Raw genomic sequence first — 18,378 nt, 5'->3', positions numbered from 1 at the left:
AATGTTTTTTTCTTTACGTATGATTTTTATAGTCAGAGGCATAATTTAAAAAAATTCATTCCAGATGATTTGTGTGCATTAATCAGTAGTTGAATGAAATTGGGGGTGAATACCTTTAACTTTCTTTTTTTTTTTTTGTTCTTGGCTTGTTTTACTTGCCCAGAAAAACAAGTGTATGCCAACTTTCCCCAAATGTAAAAGACTCAGAGTGTCTAAGAAATCTTTAGTGAAAGCCAAGTAACATTATAACATAGAGTTTACTGTAATTAAAATACCTCATGGCTTTGCTCATGGCCTATAATAGCGTCTTGTGAATCTAGTTATAAGGACATTTTATAGTGGGGGTTTAGTATAATCAACTTTGCTCTGTATTTATAGGAGAGTTATCTCTTTTTTTTTTTTTAAAGGAAAGAAATGTGCTGAAGTTTTATGTCTCCAGAAGTGGCAACAGATCTTGCTGGTCTACAAGTACTAATACATCAGAATCTAATCACAAAATTCTAATCCCCCTGTGGCATTTCGCATTTGTGCTGGGATATGAGTTAGTCTTTTCCCCTTTTGGGCTTTGTTTCAGTAAGATTCTATGGGGAAATTTAGCTATTGTCAGGAGTATATGTCTAAAACTTAGTGATAACGGGAAATACAAGAGAGTACTCATAATGAGTAGAGGAAGGAGGGAAGAGGAGTACTTGTAAATGTGGGCAGGACCAATGAACATTTTATAGCCCCAATTAGAATTTCTGCAACCTAATGACTTTTAATACTATTAGGTTTCATTAACATATAGAAGGGACTCAGCAACTTTGTCTCTATTTGTCCCTTCAAGATGAAGTGCAGGCTGAATTGGTACTTCTTATCTCTCTTTGCACAGGAAAATGATGGACTCCGGACAGATTGATTTTTACCAACATGACAAGGTTTGCTCCAATACCTGCAGAAGCACCAAATTTGATCTTCTGATCAGCAGTGCAAGAGCTCCAGTGCCAGGACAGCAGACAAGTGTGGTGCAGACACCCACTTCGGCCGATGGTAGGGGGTAGGAAACCACCTGAAAACCCACTGTGTTTTTCAGTAGCACTTTTCCCCTCATTTCTTCTTTGTGTTTCTTTTTTCAATTCTCAAGAGCGTTAATGTAAGGTATGGTAATCTTGGGTGGGAGTCCATGCTTTAGAAAGAACTCTCTTTGTTTTCTCCCAAATGATTCCTATTGGCCAGACCTCCTTCCTTGTTTCTTTATTACAGTGCATGGTAAACGTTAGAAAGGTGATCCAAATAATGCTTATTTAACAGTCTCACTTTGGTGCCACTTGACATATCTTTGAAATCAGATTGTTTTAAAAATCCTTTGCTCTTCTAGTGGCAAGGCAAGCGGGTGGATTAGAACGGAGAACGGGTTTTCAGCTGTTGAACTGAGATGTATCAAAGACAGTGTGTCATTGGCTGGGCTGGACTCTGGAGACTGCTGTAAGGATCAAAGAGCTCTGTCTGTAAGGAATTCAGATAAGCAAGCTGAGGCTTCTTCACAAATGAGATAGGATGGGCACACACTTAACTTCAGTATTGTTGAGCTTGGGACAAGGGCTCTCTAGGAAAGATATAGCCATATGAGGTTATTATTAAGGATTTAGTTCAGCTGGAGACTTAGCACAGCTAAAATTCCTAGATAGAATATGTCTAAACTACTTCCAGGAGACTTATAAATACGCCTGACAGAGACACAAGAACGCTTTAGCGTTGGATGTAAGGGAAGTATTGTGCTTTAAAAATGACTTATCAAGGTTTCTTTTGGTCAGTCCTAATGTTCTGTGAGTAACCACTGGGTGAGTAGAAGCCAAATTTCTTGGAACCTAAGTTCCTTTCAGGAAAGTGTACAATATCTAGCAGTTTGAATATTTGGTGGTGTGACACTTTCACTTGAAAAGTGAAAAATGCTGTGAAATTATCTACTTCCTTTTCATTTTGCCGAAACTTCTTTACTTGATCATCCATATTGATATTACTTGTTTGCTTGATTATTGATATCCTTCAATGCGGAGAGTCCACACTTGTCTATATTTCTGTCTGGATCAGTTTGATTTTTCTCAATTCTCTTTGTTTAAAACCTTAATATAAAACTGATAGCAGTAGTTTTTTCCTCTGTGAATCTGCTATTCATGGATCTCTTATCTGATTTATTTTGGTCTCATTTCTCTTGCTTTCTTTTACATAGCCTGATAAATAAATTACAGCAACTTCATGAATTCTAGATGGTTAGTATCAAACATGCTTGTAGTAGGGCTCTTGACTATAATTTTCTTTTAAATTATTTCAAGTCCTCCTCATCCTCACCAAGTCTGGGGCCTGCAGCCTGGCAATCGTGCCCACCTTCTGTCTCTTTCGAAAACATAACTGCTCAGAAAGCAGATTGCTCTTTTGTGATTTTGTAAGTTATCTTTCACTTTCTTTTTTTATTTATTTATTTTTATTTATTTATTTATTTATTTTTGCGGTATGCAGGCCTCTCACTGTTGTGGCCTCTCCCGTTGCGGAGCACAGGCTCCGGACGCGCAGGCTCAGCGGCCATGGCTCACGGGCCCAGCCGCTCCGCGGCATGTGGGATCTTCCCGGACTGGGGCACGAACCCGCGTCCCCTGCATCAGCAGGCGGACTCTCAACCACTGCGCCACCAGGGAAGCCCCTATCTTTCACTTTCTATTCAGAGTAAGAAGAAAGCATTTTCTTTTGCAAGGCAGGTTTTATTTAGGAAATCCAATATTCATCCTGGATTACCTAGGATTCTAGTTTTTAAATATAGGGACATGCAGGCAAAAGGTTAGAAAGTTAAATAACAGGATCTCTTTGGCTGTCTGAGATAGAGGATAGTTGTGACTTTTTCATAAAATTCACGGGCCTTCCCTCTAATGGACTGCTTTTAGGTAGCATCACACAGATTGCCATCTCAGAAGAGAGCATGGAAGAGGCAGGGCTGGAATGGAACTCGGCTCTCACTGCTGCTGTCAGCATGGCCACAGAGGAGGGCATGAAGAAAGACTCAGAGGAAATTTCAGGTACTTTCTATGGGGCTCAGATTTCTTGTAAGGTTTTGTGACTCTTATCACCATTACGATTATGGACACAGAAGGCCTCTTCATTACTTGTGCTGGTTTTTCTTATGCATATTAATACTAATTACAGCTGCAAACACCTTATTTTAATCCAAGCAATAGCCCTGTAAAGTCAGATTTTATGAAGCAATTGAGACTCAGAAAGGGTCAGCACCCTGCCTAAGACCAGTCACACAACTAATAATTCAGCTGTTTAACTGAATTCATCTGTTTAACTCTGAAGTCCATGCTTTTTATCCTGTCACACTGACTCCAACTTTGGCCCATTTGTTAGAGAAACCAAGCTGCAAGATGTTAGAAGAAAAAATTAGGTAGCAGGTGGTGTAGAGGATGGTGATTAATGATGATTCACTTAGAGGGGACAGGAGAAGCTTCACATCATCCTTCATTCATTAATTTATTTAACAAATATTTATTGCTGCCTGTTTTTAGCTGGTACTGTTGCTAGATCTAGATAGATGAAAAGACATAGCTTCTGCCCCCAGGGAGCTTATAACCCCACCTATTCAGCTGTTTTATTGTCTTTTGGTTTTTTTTTTTAAATATTTATTTATTTTGGCTGCGCCGGGTCTTAGTTGCGGCACGTGGGATCTTCGTTGCAGCATGTGGACTTCTTAGTTGCAGCATGTGAACTCTTAGTTGCGGCATGCATGCAGGATCTAGTTCCCCGACCAGGATTAAACCCAAACCCCCCTGCATTGGGAGCGTGGAGTCTTACCCACTGGACCACCAGGGAAGTCCCTTTATTTTGGTTTTTTAAGTATAGGATTAGAGGGAGTATATCTTTAACTTAATTTAATTTCTTTATTACTTAACATTTAAAATATTATGTATTATTTAATTTTAAATTAAATTATTTAAATAAATGCTTTAGTATTTATTAAATATTTAATTTAATATTTTTATTGGTGGAAGATACCTGTTCCCTGTAGCCAGAGGCATGACAAATTGAGGCAATTATCACAAGTCCCTATTTTGCTGCAGAGTTAAAATAATTAGATACCAACTCAGGGAGGCAGCTAGTGTTCCAAAGGCTTTTTTTCTTTTCCCAGAAATAGCCCAATAAGAAATCATTTTGAGGGGGGTTCCTTGGTTGCCTAGTGGTTAGGATTCTGGGCTTTCACTGTTGTGGCCCGTTTTCAATCTCTGGTCAGGGAACTGAGATCCTACAAGCTGCGCAGCACGGAAAAAAAAAATCATTTTGAATCAAAATAATTTTGAATTTAACATTGAAGAGATATGCTTAAGTATATGTAGTGTCCCTTGTTTACCCTCTGTCTTATCCCTCTTTTGCCAGAGGATACTTTGATGTTCTGGAAAGGAATAGCTGATGTAGGACTGATGGAAGAGGTGGTCTGCAATATACAGAAGGAAATAGAGGAGCTACTCAGGGGAGTTCAGCAGCGGCTTATCCAGGCTCCCTTCCAGGTCACAGGTAAACACACTAATCCCAACAATAGCGGTCATTGTAGGCAGATCATGTTAGCCTCATGAAACACTGAGGTATAGGTATTATTATCCTCATTTTACAGAATAGGAAACTAAGGCTCATAAAAAGTTACTATCCAAAGTTCGTAACTAGGGCTTTTTATTTTGAATTGTAAAATTTTTTTTTTTTATTGAGGTATAGTTGATTTACAATATTGTGTTAGTTTCAGGTGTACAGCGAAGTGATTCAGTTATATATGTGTGTGTGTGTGTGTTTTTAAATTTATTTTTATTTAATTTATTTTATTTTTGGCTGTGTTGGGTCTTCGTTGCTGCACGCGGGCATTCTCTAGTTGCGGCGAGTGGGGCTACTCTTTGTTGTGGTGCGCGGACTTCTCATTGTGGTGGCTTCTCTTGTTGCGGAGCATAGGCTCTAGGCGTGTGGGCTTCAGTAGTTGTGGCACGTGGGCTTCAGTAGTTTTGGCTCATGGGCTCTAGAGCGCAGGCTCAGTAGTCGTGGCACACGGGCTTAGTTGCTCCGCAGCATGTGGGATCTTCCCGGACCAGGGCTTGAACCCGTGTCCCCTGCAATTTCAGGCGGATTCTTAACTACTGTGCCACCAGGGAAGCTCCTATGTGTATTTTTTCAAATTATTTTCCATTATAGGTTATTAGAAGATATTGAATATAGTTCCCTGTGCTATACAGTAGATCCTTGTTGCTTATGTATTTTATACATAGTAGTGTGTATCTGTTAATCCCATACTCCTAATTTATCCCTTCCTCACTTCCCCTTTGGTAACCATAAGTTTTTTTTCTATGTCTATGAGTCTGTTTCTGTTTCATAAATAAATTCATTTGTATTATTTTTTGCTTCCACATGTAAGTGTAATTTGTCTTTCTCTTACTTAGTATGTTATTCTCTAGGTCCATCCACCTTGCTGCAAATGGCAATATTTCATTCTGTTTTTATAGCTAAGTAATATTCCTTTGGATATGTATACCACATCTTCTCTGTCCATTCATCTGATTGATGGACACTTAGGTTGCTTCCATGTCTTGGTTACTGTAAATTGTAAATTGCTGCTATGAACACTGGAGTGCGTGTATCTTTTCCAGTTAGAGTTTTCATCTTTTCTGGATATATGCCCAGGAGTGGGATTACTGGATCATATATGGTAGCTCTATTTTTAGCATAACTAGGTTTTGAACTCAGGTCTGGCATTGCTTTTTCCACAGGTAATTTTTGCCTTGTAAATGGTGCCAGAAAGCAATCTCTCTCTCTCTCTCTCTCTCGATATAGATACAAAGTAGATATATAGAGTCTGAAAATTGGAGAAATCCACCTGGTTTTAGACAGTTCTCATATTCTGTTAGTTTAAAGCCTCCAGAACGATTGTCTGCATTCCAGGCAGAGGGAACAAAGATCTTGAAGTTACAATGAACCTGGTGGGTTCAAAGAATTAGAGAAGCACTGACGTGGCTCCAGTGGACTAAGTAATGGAGAGAGTGGTAGGTGATGAGGTTGCACAGGAGCAGAGGGGACAGTTTAAATAAGCTTTAGTCAGAACTTTGGGTTTTATTTTAAGGTGATGGTAAGCCATCATAGTGATTTTGAGCAGGGGAGTAAAGTGATCAGATATATTTATATATTTTTAATATAGTTTTTAAATTTTTATATCTTTTTTTTTTTTTTTTTGGTACATGGGCCTCTCACTGTTGTGGCCTCTCCCGTTGCGGAGCACAGGCTCCGGACGTGCAGGCTCAGCGGCCATGGCTCATGGGCCCAGCCACTCCGCGGCATGTGGGCTCTTCGGGACTGGGGCACGAACCCGTGTCCCCTGCATCAGCAGGCGGACTCTCAACCACTGCGCCACCAGGGAAGCCCTAATTTTTATATCTTTAATGGAAGCAAACTCATTAATATTTTCAAGATTATTTCTTCACTTGTTTGTAATTGAGTTATCACATTTGACAATTTCTAATGACCCCATGACAGTCTTAACTAATATAAAAAATTTTTATTTTATTTATTTATTTATTTTTGGCTGTGTTGGGTCTTCGTTGCTGCACGTGGGGTTTCTCTAGTTTGCGGCGAGCAGGGGCTACTCTTCGTTGCAGTGTGTGGGCTTCTCATTGTGGTGGCTTCTCTTGTTGCGGAGCACAGGCTCTAGGCGCACGGGCTTAGTTGCTCCGCAGCATGTGGGATCTTCCCAGACCAGGAATCGAACCTGTCCCCTGCATTGGCAGACGGATTCTTAACCACTGCACCACCAGGGAAGTCCCTCAGATTTATTTATATTTTTAAAAGATCACTGTGGTTGCTGTGGGGAGAATAGATTATATGGGGCAAGAGTAGAAACAAGAAGACCAGTTGGGAAACTCTTGAAGGAATTAGTCCAGGCAAGAGATGATGGTAGCGTGGATTAGAGTGGGTAGTGGTAGACCTGGGAAGAAGGGATCATATTGGGCTTATATTTTGAATGTGGAACTGACAAGTCTTGCTGATGGATTGGATGTAGGGTGAAAAAGAAAGAAATCCAGGATGACTCATATATTTTTGGTCTGAGCTGTGAGCGGTGGTAAAATTTCCTGAGATGAAGACCACTGGGAGAAGAAATCAGAATTGGTTTTTGACTTGTTTAGTTGAGATGCTTATGAGGGCTTCAATTGGAGAAGTCATTTGGCTCAACAGAAGTATTAATCTGTAATGCAGGAAAGAGGTCTGGGCTGGAGATCTACATGTGGAAATTCTTAGCATGTCCATGATATTCAAAACCATGGAACTGGATGAGACAACTGTAGAAGAGAGTTGTAGGTGGAAAAGTGGTCTGAGTTAAGGAAGTAATGACCAGTTACTGACAGCTCTTTCAAGAAGTTTTGTTTAAAGGGGAACAGAGGGACTTCCCCTGGAGGTCCAGTGGTTAGGGCTCCGTGCTTCCACTGCAGGGGGCACGGGTTCAATCCCTGGTCAGAGAACTAAGATCTTACATGCCGCGTGGTGCAGCCCCCCCCAAAAAAAATAATAATAATAAAGGGGAACAGAGATAATACTATTAATAATATTGCATGTCATTTCCCATGTTTGGCACTTAAAATATGATGTTTCTAATCTTCATATCTATCTTGCAGAGTAAGTATTATTAGTCGCATTTGTTTCAGATGAGAAAACTAAGGACGGAAATGACTTACCCAAGGTCACACAGATAGGCAACATCAAAACCAAGGTTCAAACTTAGCTCTGTCTAGTAGAATGACCATATTTTCTAAGACAAGTCAGAACCTATAACCAGATGCAAGATTTTTTTCCTTATTTTTGTATTTATTTATATGGAAACATGTATAAAGATATAACAATTAAATAATAATTAGTTACACATGTGATAAATCTTTGTGAAAATATTTTGAAAATGCTATTAGTATTCTAATTTCTGGATTGGTTTTTTTTTTTTTTTCCCTTTTTTTTTTTTTTTTTTTTTTTTTGCTGTACATGGGCCTTTCACTGTTGTGGCCTCTCCCGCTGTGGAGCACAGGCTCCGGACGCACAGGCTCAGCGGCCATGGCTTACGGGCCCAGCCGCTCCGCAGCATGTGGGATCTTCCCGGACCGGGGCACGAACCCGTGTCCCCTGCATCGGCAGGCGGACTCACAACCACTGCGCCACCAGGGAAGCCCGGGATTGTTTTATATTTATAAGCAGCACAATAGGGAGTTGGTGGAACATTTCTGTTTTAACTGGACAGACATGTCTTTTGTTTTAAATAGATGCTGCTGTTCTCAACAATGTAGCACATACATTTGGCCTAATGGACACAGTCAAGAAGGTTTTAGACAACAGAAGGAACCAAGTAGAGCAGGGAGAAGAGCAGTTTCTCTATACTCTGACAGGTATGTGTAACTTCTCTCTTTTCTTAGGTGATATTATACTAATATCCTTGAGTCTTGCCATTCCTTTGTTGACTTCTGTTGGGACTGGATTGGCTTGCTTCTTCTTTCTTTCCTTCCTTCCTCTCTTCCTCTGTCCTTTCTTCCTTCTCTCTCTGTCTCTCTTTCTGTCTCTCTCTCTCTCTTTCTTTCTTTCAACTCACATAGTATCAGATTTGGCTTTTTCTTTGTACATAGTCCTAGGTGAGGTGGAGTGGTGGGAAGCAGAGGAAGCACAAAGGAAAAGAAAAGAAAGCCAGCAACATGATCCTCCTTCTATATCTTTGGAGGATTAAGATGTCTGCTAGATCGCTCCATTAGTCCAGTAATATAAGTGGCAGAAGAAAAAAATTGGCCTTTGTCTTTTTTACATTATTAATACTGAGTCTTTTGATATACATTTAGCACTTTCATTATTTCTGGTAATCAGAAATTATGAGCACATGGATAATTTAACTCTTTTTAATAAGTACTTTGTGCTGGTCTCCAAGCTAGGTTTTAGAAATAAAATGTTGAATAAGGTAGCCTCAGTCTCTTGAGGGCTTTCAAGGAACTGAAGGGAAAGCAGACTTAGAAATAAGTGCAAAAAGTAGTCAGTTTTGTAACAGAGGCATATAGCAGGTATAGTGGTGGAACAAAGGGAGTTACCATTTTTACCCAGAAAAGAATCAAGAGAAGCTTTTGGAGGAGGTAAGGCAGTGAAAGATGCAAAACAAGTTGGAGGTATGGATTATCAGTCTTAAATGACATAGAATATATTATAATAGTCGGTCATGAAGACGAGAGGCAAGAAAGATCATTTGGTAAGAGAAGAACAATTTAGGTTGTTTTAAACTTATTTTTATGCCCAGTTTATATTTTAAATTCGGTTTACCAGGTGTTCTCAGAGATGCCCTTTTTCATTTGATCTTTCTAGGAATATTATAGGCTGTTTCCTTATTTTACAGATAACCCAGTAGAGGCACAGAGAGGATAAATGATTTGCCTGGGACCACATCACTCCTTGACAGTGAAGCCCAGAGTAGAACTCTGTCTTCTTATTTATAGTCCAATGCTGTCTTCCACCTTGAAACTTTACACCATCTGAAAAATGGTTTTTGTTAGAAATGTAGGCTTCTGGTCCCTTGTCCATATCATTTTAGTTATAACCACAGTGTACATAAAGTTGTGTTTTCTGCTTTTTTCACTGTGACATACTAATATTTTTCCAAGTTTCTACACAGTATTTTACCTAGACATTCTTTTAAGGATGAATTTAAATTTTCTTCAGTAGCTTATTTTGTTGCAGTGAACTTGTATGAATATAACTTTTCTTCTTATGTTCTCTTAAACTACTTCACAATATGAATACCATTTAAGCTTGAGGTTAAATGGTATTGATAATTTGTTTATGGAGTCTTGTGACCTACTGTCAAATTTTCAAGAAGATTATACCAATTTACATCACAAGTTTGAGCTCACCAACAATGGGCATTGTTTTTTACAATACACCCTGATTTAACTTTTTAAAAATTATATATTTGGTATCTTGTTTAGGTTCACATTTCTTTGATTACTACTAAAGTTGGAAAAAATGCATTATCTTATAACCGTAAAAGGCAATGTTTTAAAGTTTTTGAATGTGTTCTTTATCACTCCCTACTCCTTTTATTCCAAACAAGGAGTTGGCTTGCTCTGGGTGTTCCACAGTGAGCAAGGTGCTCTACAGGTGTGACTGGTTATTTATTGGATGCTTATCAGGTGCTAAGCAATAGAGAAGTTCTGGTGTAGAACCAGACTCACCAGTGGTCATCAAGGTTGGATTGGACCCTTGGGAGAGGGATAGTGATAGATGTATTGGGGTGGAAAAGCCACCAAGTTGACTCTCTGTAACATGCTCTGTAACCGTAAGGAAGTCACTTTATCTCTCTGGATCTATGTCAAAATGAATGTGTTAGAACTCTTAAGACCTCCTTCAGTTCTGTAATTCTTAGGGACTTCCTCTATAACTTTCTGTAGACTTCTCTGGGGGCTAATGGTAGACTAAAGCCATCTGGGTCACCAGCAAGTGATCCTGCCTTGAAGGACAGTTTGGGAATCACTGCTTTTCAGAGTGGCCATTGTAGCTCCTTTGTGGGTCCATGGCAGTTGCAAAGGGATTATGCAGATATTATTTTCATCTGTAGAGCCAGGCAGGGCATATATAAGCTGGTAGACCAACTGGAGACTTCTTTGGTTTGCATTTTCGTGACAGGTAACAAAATGCCACAGGAGCTTCTAGAGTTGAGCTATAGTAGGATCACAGCACAAAAAGATTCTGAATTATTGACCTGTCTATAATCACACAATGACATGTAGTAACTGGAGGGATTTTAAAGACCATCCAGTCTAGTTTCTTCTTGAAAACAATGAAATGACTTGCCTGAGGCTACATAGTAGCAAAACCAGGGCAAGACCCCAGGTCTCCTCACTCCCAGTTTACTGTTCCCAAGATTATACTTCTCTCCACACAAAGTCTGTCTTTTTTCCATAGACTTGGAACGCCAGTTGGAAGAGCAGAAGAAGCAAGCTCAGGATCACAGGCTGAAATCCCAGACGGTTCAAAATGTGGTATTGATGCCTGTGAGCACTCCTAAGCCTCCCAAAAGGCCCCGGCTCCAGCGGCCAGCCTCTACCACCGTCCTGAGCCCTTCTCCTCCTGTCCAGCAGCCTCAGTTCACAGTCATCTCACCCATCACCATCACCCCCGTGGGTCAGTCATTTTCCATGGGCAATATTCCAGTGGCCACCCTCAGCCAGGGCTCCAGTCCTGTGACTGTCCACGCACTTCCTTCTGGCCCTCAGCTCTTCCGTTATGCCACAGTGGTCTCATCTGCCAAGAGCAGCTCACCAGACACAGTGACCATCCACCCTTCATCTAGCCTGGCGCTGCTAAGCTCCACCGCCATGCAGGATGGGAGTACCCTTGGCAACATGACCACCATGGTGAGCCCTGTGGAGTTGGTGGCCATGGAGTCTGGCCTGACCTCAGCCATCCAGGCTGTTGAAAGCACCTCAGAGGATGGGCAGACCATCATTGAGATTGACCCAGCCCCAGACCCAGAGGCTGAGGATACTGAGGGCAAAGCAGTCATTTTGGAGACAGAACTGAGGACTGAGGAGAAAGTCGTGGCTGAGATGGAAGAACACCAGCATCAAGTTCACAATGTGGAGATTGTGGTCTTAGAGGATTAACTGGGGGTCTCGGGGCCAGGAGATATGTTTTGGTTTGGAATTTTAATTATTTGTTTATTTTTATCATTGTCCCACTCATTTCCACATAGGATCCTTTTTTTTAAAAAACAAAACCTTGTTGTTGTAACTGAACAGGTTGGGTCCCTTCCACCCCCTCATTGAAAAATGGACAAAACAAGCTGCCCTTCCGAAAGTTGAGAGTCGGTCACTCAATGTCCTAATCCTCTTACACCAAGAAAGTGATTTCTTTTGGGGGAGGCATCAAGATAACCAGAAACCCTATCCAGAAAGCCCTTTCCAGGCTAGTCTGTCTGTGTATGCATGTGGTTTTATTCTCATAAAGGTGCATTGACCAAACCAGGGAACACAAATCTGACCCTGGATGGCAACCCACTCACACGTGGATGCAGAAGGATACTTTACTCTGTATCCTGGAAGGGGCCCTCAGAGGCCAATGCAAAAGTCTGAAACAAAAGTAAGTTGCACTCTGCTTGGAGGGGAAGGTAGCATACCAGCAGCGGCTTAAAAAGGGAAGTGCTTTGGCCAGGATGGGGCAAGGAAATTATCTTACTTCCAGAAGTGCAACTGATGCCTCTTAATATCTCTGAGGGTTACTACCATGGCTGCCATTTTGAGGCAAGGCCAGTGTTAAGAAGAAGGGTACATTTCCACCTAGCAAGTGGCGTCAGAGGCCTGTGGCTTGGCAGAAATAGAAATCCAGAGACGTCACAGCTGTGCTTTGGGGTTCAGGTTCACCTTGCCCCCCACTTTGTCAAAACACTTACCCTCCTAGTCCATTCATTTGCAAACTGTGTGATGTGGTGTAAATTGCTCTGGTTCTTGGACTGTGGCTGTTCTCGGGGTGGGGCTCCAAGGCCATCATTTTTATTGCATGACTCCAGGAGCAGGAGAGTTCCTCTTCCAGACCAGCTGCCCTTTTTTTGTGGGGCCCTTTTTTGGCTTTGGAACCAAAAGCAGCCATTCATTTGGTGCTTCCTCTGTTCTACCCTCTGTTCCTCAGTGGTTAATGGCATCTGTCTCCTGGATCCCACGCTCTTCAGATTTTTGGCTGATTCAGAGAACAGTGACAGGTGCCTGCCTGCCTTCATCCCCTTTTAGATTCATATATACCATTTATACCACAGATGTTTCTGTGAGATATTGAGCTCATAAAAAAACCTTAGGTTTGGCAACACCCCACCCTATCCCGAGGCACCGACTAGATGTCTCCTCCTGAGCGAGCTGGACTCCCTGGGAAAGAAGCATTGTCTGCAACATTATATTATAGGAAATGTACCAGGAATGTAATAATAATATCTTTTGGGGGGTTATTTTGTTTTCTTCTTTTTTTTTTAATGTTTTTGTATATTTAGAGATGGGCCCATTTTCCATGCTGTGATTCCTTCTCTTTGACCATCTTCAGTGTCTGGGGCAAGAGTGGAGTCTGTTTTTTGTTTCTTTGATTGCATTGTTTACTGCACTAGGAAAAATATAGGGAAACTGCAGACAATTTAAAAGAAAAATAGGTCAAAAAAGAAAGCATACACTTTAGGAGTGGGAGAGTTTTTTTTTTTAATTAAATACAAAACTTTAACCTGTAGTTTCCTTTTTTTTTTTGAAGGCACCCACCTGAAGCTATGTTTCTTCCAACAGATGTTGGAAACCCTGTTGTTAAGCAAGTGAAAACTGCATCCTGCCATCCCTCAGATAGCTGTGTATAGCTGGAGAAGCCCTCTAACTTGAAAGGGTCAATCTTAAAAGCCTTATGGGTGAGATTTCTGAACCCCATACTGTTGTGGTTTTCAGCTTTAAAATTGGGGTTTTATTTTTCTTTTCAAAATATCTAATAGACATAGCAATCAGTTTAGAACAAACCTTTGGCCCTTTATATATCTTTAGTGAAGGAAGTGGCTTTTATTTCTTGCTTCTTTAGGTTGTCTGTTGGTACATAAACAAAAACAAAATTTCTGCCTAAGCCTAAAACTACTACTTGAACCTAGAAAGGCACAAGTCATCTCTATTGCGGTTTTTAGGGACACTTTTATCTTTCCCAGAGACAAGAGGCTCAAATCAGGACAGAGGAGGAGCCCTGGAGAACACCTACCCACTAGCTCAGGTTCCTTTCTTTCCTCCATCAGAGCTGTTTGGTAGTGTTTTAAAGTAGTGTGAGCGTCATGCTTCCAAAGTCAAGAGATCACCTCCTAAAGACAGAGCCTGTTTACTTTCACTACCTGAATATTCCAGCTGGTGGAAATACATGAGCTTTGTTGTTTTCCTGGTCTTCCAGTAGCCTGTCATTATTGCTAGATGCTACGCACCCATTCTTGAGTGTGGGTTTCCTCACAACCCTGGTCTACATCTCAGACAGGGTGAGGCACATGCAAGACACTGGTATATACACAAGCAGTTACAATGAATCATTCCTCAGGCTGAGTTGGCAGTAGCCATCTAATCTTTCTGTTCATTCATTAAATAAACATTTGTAAGTACCATCTATGTGCCAGGCTTTGTGCTAGGCACTGGCAGTACAGAGATGAAGGCTCAGTCCATGCACTCAAGGGATTCATTCTCCAGAGGTTGTCTGGAGTTAAGAACTATATTTCAATATAATAATTGGTTTCCTTTGTAATGCTATGTATTTTATTTCATGCGTTGATGAACATTGTTCCGAGAGTTGGTCCGTAGGTTTCAGAAGGCTACCAAAGTTACAAAATGGTTAAGCCTTTCTCTAGTGAGATACTGAAATCATCATATTGGGGTAAGTGCAGTGGTAGAGCTATTGGCTGGGAGAAGAGAGAACAAGGGGTCAAGCATCTAACCCAGCTTGGAGGCAGGGGTCAGCAAATATTGGAGTACTTCCTGGAGAAGATGTATACCTAACCTGATTTAGGAGAGACCATTTTTGGCTACTTGTTTTGCATTCCATTTTCAAGTAGTTGCACTTATTTATACAAGAGGGGAAAAAAATCCTAAGTCTCTTGTTGCTTCTGTCTCCAGAGCTAGGCAGAGTCAGCAGCTCAGGCAGTCTCTTCTGAGAGCAACGCACTGGTGAAAGCCCAGTCATGTGTCAGTTTCTCTGAGCTTCCATCAGATGAATCCAGGGCAGGTAAATGCCCCAAACCTTCCTGTCATCTGGTTTCCACAAAGGCCTCAGAGTCAACTCTTGCCTTGGCCATGTCCCTGTCTGACCCCCGCTTTCCTGTTCTCTTCCCCTTTTCAATTTCCAGGTTCCATCCCTGCCCCCCTCCCCAAATTAAAACAAAACAAAAACTCCCTGGTGTTCTGAAGTAAAAAAGGGACAATAGATTTGAATATTTAAGATTTAAAGCTACTTCATATGAAGTTTCTTTCATGCTTCTGTCCGTATTTGGGAAGGAGGACCAGAGTTAATCCAAATACCTTGGAAATTAATATTCAGTTTAGGTGGTCTGAGACACCCTTTAGTGGTGGCATTTTAATCCATTTCATGAAAGCATTAAAGGTAAGTCTGTATGGTGGGAAGTACTGGTAACACTTGATGATAAAGATAGTAAAATCAAGCATGAAATATGGAACTACTAGTTCATTGAGTTATAATTGGTCCACCACTATCAAGGCGGTAGCAAGGACAAAGAAAAGGTTGAATTCTCAAAATACGCACGAGTTTGTGATTCACTTTGGGTAATACTCCTGAGGAAATAGTCCTCTCTGAGACAAAAATTCAGATTCTAGGCTAGCCCCTGCATTTTCAGTCAACTTAACCTAGTACAATTAATCACAGATCCCTCACACCTTGGATGCCTCCTCCCTGGGATATTCTTGTGTAGTCTGTAATGTACTACAATGACAACCAAGGTGGTTGCCCTAAACAAGGGATCAGTTCTGCTAGATTGGAACTCTCTGCCCCTGGAGTTTCTCTTCTTAGCCTTTATTCAGTCATTTCTAGGTTTCCTTCCCAATCCTGGAACACCTTTCTTAGTCCTGAGCTATGCAATTTCACTTCCCCTAGAAGGTTCTACTTTCCTTGAACATCCTTATCGTACTCCTGCCTCTCTAGCCCTTGCTTTGGGGAACCAAATGTGACTTAGTTCCCAAATTCTGCCATGTTAGTAACTGCCTTTCTGCTATGTCAGTAACTCAACTCTTGAGACAATCACTTCTTCCCAAGAAACCCCCAAGACCCAAACCTCAGTATACATCCATAGACTGCAGTCTTCACTGCCTAGAACAGCCTTCTTCATCCATCACCTGAATTGAAGCACCTTTGAGATGTGCTTGTAAGTTCCCCAGAACACACAGATTGTAAAACCTATCTTTTACACCTGATTGATTCTCTACCTATGGTCCATGGCCCAGGCTAAGACATGCCTGTTTCCTGGATAAATTATTTCAGCCCAGTATGATTCCTACTACCTCTTCTGTTATGTCTTATGAGCCTCCCAACCTGAAGACTCCTGGTGCTCTCTCAACCTAAAGTAGGCCACATCCTACTTTGAAATTGCCTCTGGGTTCTCCTCCTGTATCTATAGTTTCCAATTCTGTACCTTTACTAGTATTGGGCTTATAATATGGTATATATGGGTTGATTTCTCTAGTTTGAGAACAAGAGTGGACATTAGTATTGGATCACATATAAAGGAAAATGTGAGGCTGGGTAATGACCCAGAAGGAAAGATGGGTTCCTCATTGGGCTTTGTAGGAGCTTCTGTAAGAGGGGGTGTGGGGGATGTTACCTGCATTTCAAAGTATAAGGTTTTTTTTAATTAATTAATTAATTTAGGCTGTGCTGGGTCTTTGATGCGGCACATGGGCTTCTCTAGTTGTGGTACGTGGGATCTTAGTTCCCCGACCAGGGGTCGAACCCGGGCCCCCTGCATTGGGAGCACGTAGTCTTAACCACTGGACCACCAGGGAAGTCCCCTCAAAGTATAAGTTTTTTTAAAAAAAAAACTTCTCTGCTGTTTTCTCTAAAGAAATCTACGTATTGTAGAGCAAATTGGAAGCCCACAGCTCTGATTCAGCCTTAAGATTTACTTTGGCCCACATTTTAGTTTTATTTTAACTTTTTATTGAAGTATAAATGCATACAGGAAAGTGCACAAATCACTGTACAATTTGATAAACTGAACATACCCATGAAATCAGCTTTCAGATCAAGGGAAAAAAAAAAAGTCACCAGCACCTCACCCAGACAGGGTAACCTCTATCTAGCTCTCTAACATCATATCTTAGTTTTACCTATTTTGAACTCTTTAGGGACTGGCTTTTTTCCTCTCAACATTATGTTGTAAGATTCACCCATAATGTTGTGTGAAGTGTAGTTGATTGCTTCCCATTGCTGTGTAGAGACTGTTATTATTTACTATGCCACAGCTGATCCATTCTAATAATGGGCACTTGGGTAGCTTACAGTTTGGGGCTATTATAAATAATGCCTCTGAACTTTTTTTTTTTTTTGGGCCACACCGTGCAGCTTGCAGGATCTTAGTTCCCCGACCAGGGGTTGAACCTGGGCCCTTGGCAGTGAAAACAACAAACCCTAACCACTGGACCGCCAGGGAATGCCCACCTCTGAACATTCTTGTACGTGTCTTTTGACGAACATATATATGCATTATGCCTACGACAGTTCACATGAAAAATTCAAGATAAAGTTTTTCTTAAAACAACAACAACAACAACAAAAAACCCCACAAAGCCCAGAAGATCTGACAACACTGGGTCCACATTTCCTCACAGCAACACCTGACTGGAACTGAGGCCTGTCTTAGGTGGGCCGTGGCTTCTTCACGTACTGTCACTCCCTATTACAAACCCAGATCTACTTATTTTTGGTAGCTTATTTTTTTCATTCAATAATCTCAAGCACACTCTTCCCCCCAGATAACTGCAAAGCTTATTACCTCATTTCCTTCAGGTCTCTATCCACATGTTACCTTATCAGAGAGGACCTCCCTGACCACCCACCCTATGAAAAGTGGCAACTTCCTCCTGCACTATGCTTCCTATTTTCCTTTACCCTGCTTTATTTTTCTTTCTTTTACTTATCACCTGACATACATGTATTTTTTTCTCCCCCAAGTAGAATCGAAGCTCCATGAGAGCAGGGACCATTCTCGTCTCTTAGTCACTGCTGTTTCTACAGTCCCTGGAACAGTGCCTGGCATGTAGCGGAAACTGGATAGATATTTGATGCATGAATAATAAGAAGAACAATAATAACCAATACTTATTGAAGGGTAACTATGTACCAAGCATTTTTCTAAGCACTTTACATATGTTAATCCATTTGATCCTCAGGACAATCCTATGTGGTGAAGAGCATTATTTACTTCATTTTACAATAGGAAACTAACACTTATATTCTACTCTAAACAATAGCTACATTTGAAACATTGTATACGGATCAAATTTATTAAACAGAGTCTTTAAATGTACTAGAGAAGCTTAATACCTAAAAGGAAACTTTCAACAAACCATTTTATTAGGATGATGTTTTGCTGATAACATGTTTAGTTGCTACTTAGGTTGTTTTGTTTACAGTCCAGTTCACCATCTCTCCACAGTACTGCAGAGGGAGTGGTGGAGGGAGGGAACTTCCAGTTACCTGAGAAAGGATTTTAGAACCCAGATCATCTGTCCTGTCCATCAGTCACAGGAAGTACTGATTTATCACTTTGTTAAAAGTGGTCTTGTCTTGTTTGAGATGACATTGATGTCAGGGTCCCTG

At 41.0% G+C, this 18,378-nt stretch overlaps 2 protein-coding genes across 12 annotated transcripts in view; both read left to right on the top strand.

Annotated features, from left to right (window-relative positions):
* The window catches only part of GMEB1 (glucocorticoid modulatory element binding protein 1), a 29,383-nt gene extending 17,582 nt beyond the window's left edge, over positions 1-11,801 (top strand). For 4 of the 10 annotated variants that reach the window (XM_027109421.1, XM_027109417.1, XM_027109419.1 and 1 more), the window contains 5 exons: positions 872-1,029; positions 2,916-3,047; positions 4,402-4,539; positions 8,298-8,420; positions 10,969-11,753. In XM_027109421.1, the coding sequence (XP_026965222.1) occupies positions 872-1,029; positions 2,916-3,047; positions 4,402-4,539; positions 8,298-8,420; positions 10,969-11,669 (1,252 nt within the window). In that variant the 3' untranslated portion in view covers positions 11,670-11,753. Of the gene's footprint in view, positions 1-871; positions 1,030-2,915; positions 3,048-4,401; positions 4,540-8,297; positions 8,421-10,968 lie in introns of all 10 variants that reach the window. The other 6 variants (XM_027109424.1, XM_027109423.1, XM_027109422.1 and 3 more) reach the window with 4 other exon arrangements.
* YTHDF2 (YTH N6-methyladenosine RNA binding protein F2) overlaps positions 11,710-18,378 on the top strand; it is a 44,699-nt gene continuing 38,030 nt past the window's right edge. The window contains exons 1-2 of one of the 2 annotated variants that reach the window (XM_027109415.1): positions 11,710-12,144; positions 13,291-13,438. The gene's annotated coding sequence lies outside the window, so the exon portion shown is untranslated. Of the gene's footprint in view, positions 13,439-18,378 lie in introns of both variants that reach the window. The other variant, XM_027109414.1, reaches the window with a different exon arrangement.

The sequence above is a fragment of the Aethalodelphis obliquidens genome, unplaced genomic scaffold (genome assembly GCF_003676395.1).
Source record: "Aethalodelphis obliquidens isolate GAN/ISIS:26980383/991018 unplaced genomic scaffold, ASM367639v1 scaffold9, whole genome shotgun sequence".
In the NCBI taxonomy this organism is placed as follows: Eukaryota; Metazoa; Chordata; class Mammalia; order Artiodactyla; family Delphinidae; genus Aethalodelphis; species Aethalodelphis obliquidens.
Note: the sequence above shows the minus strand (reverse complement) of the source record. Positions and strands in the feature narration are given on the sequence as shown.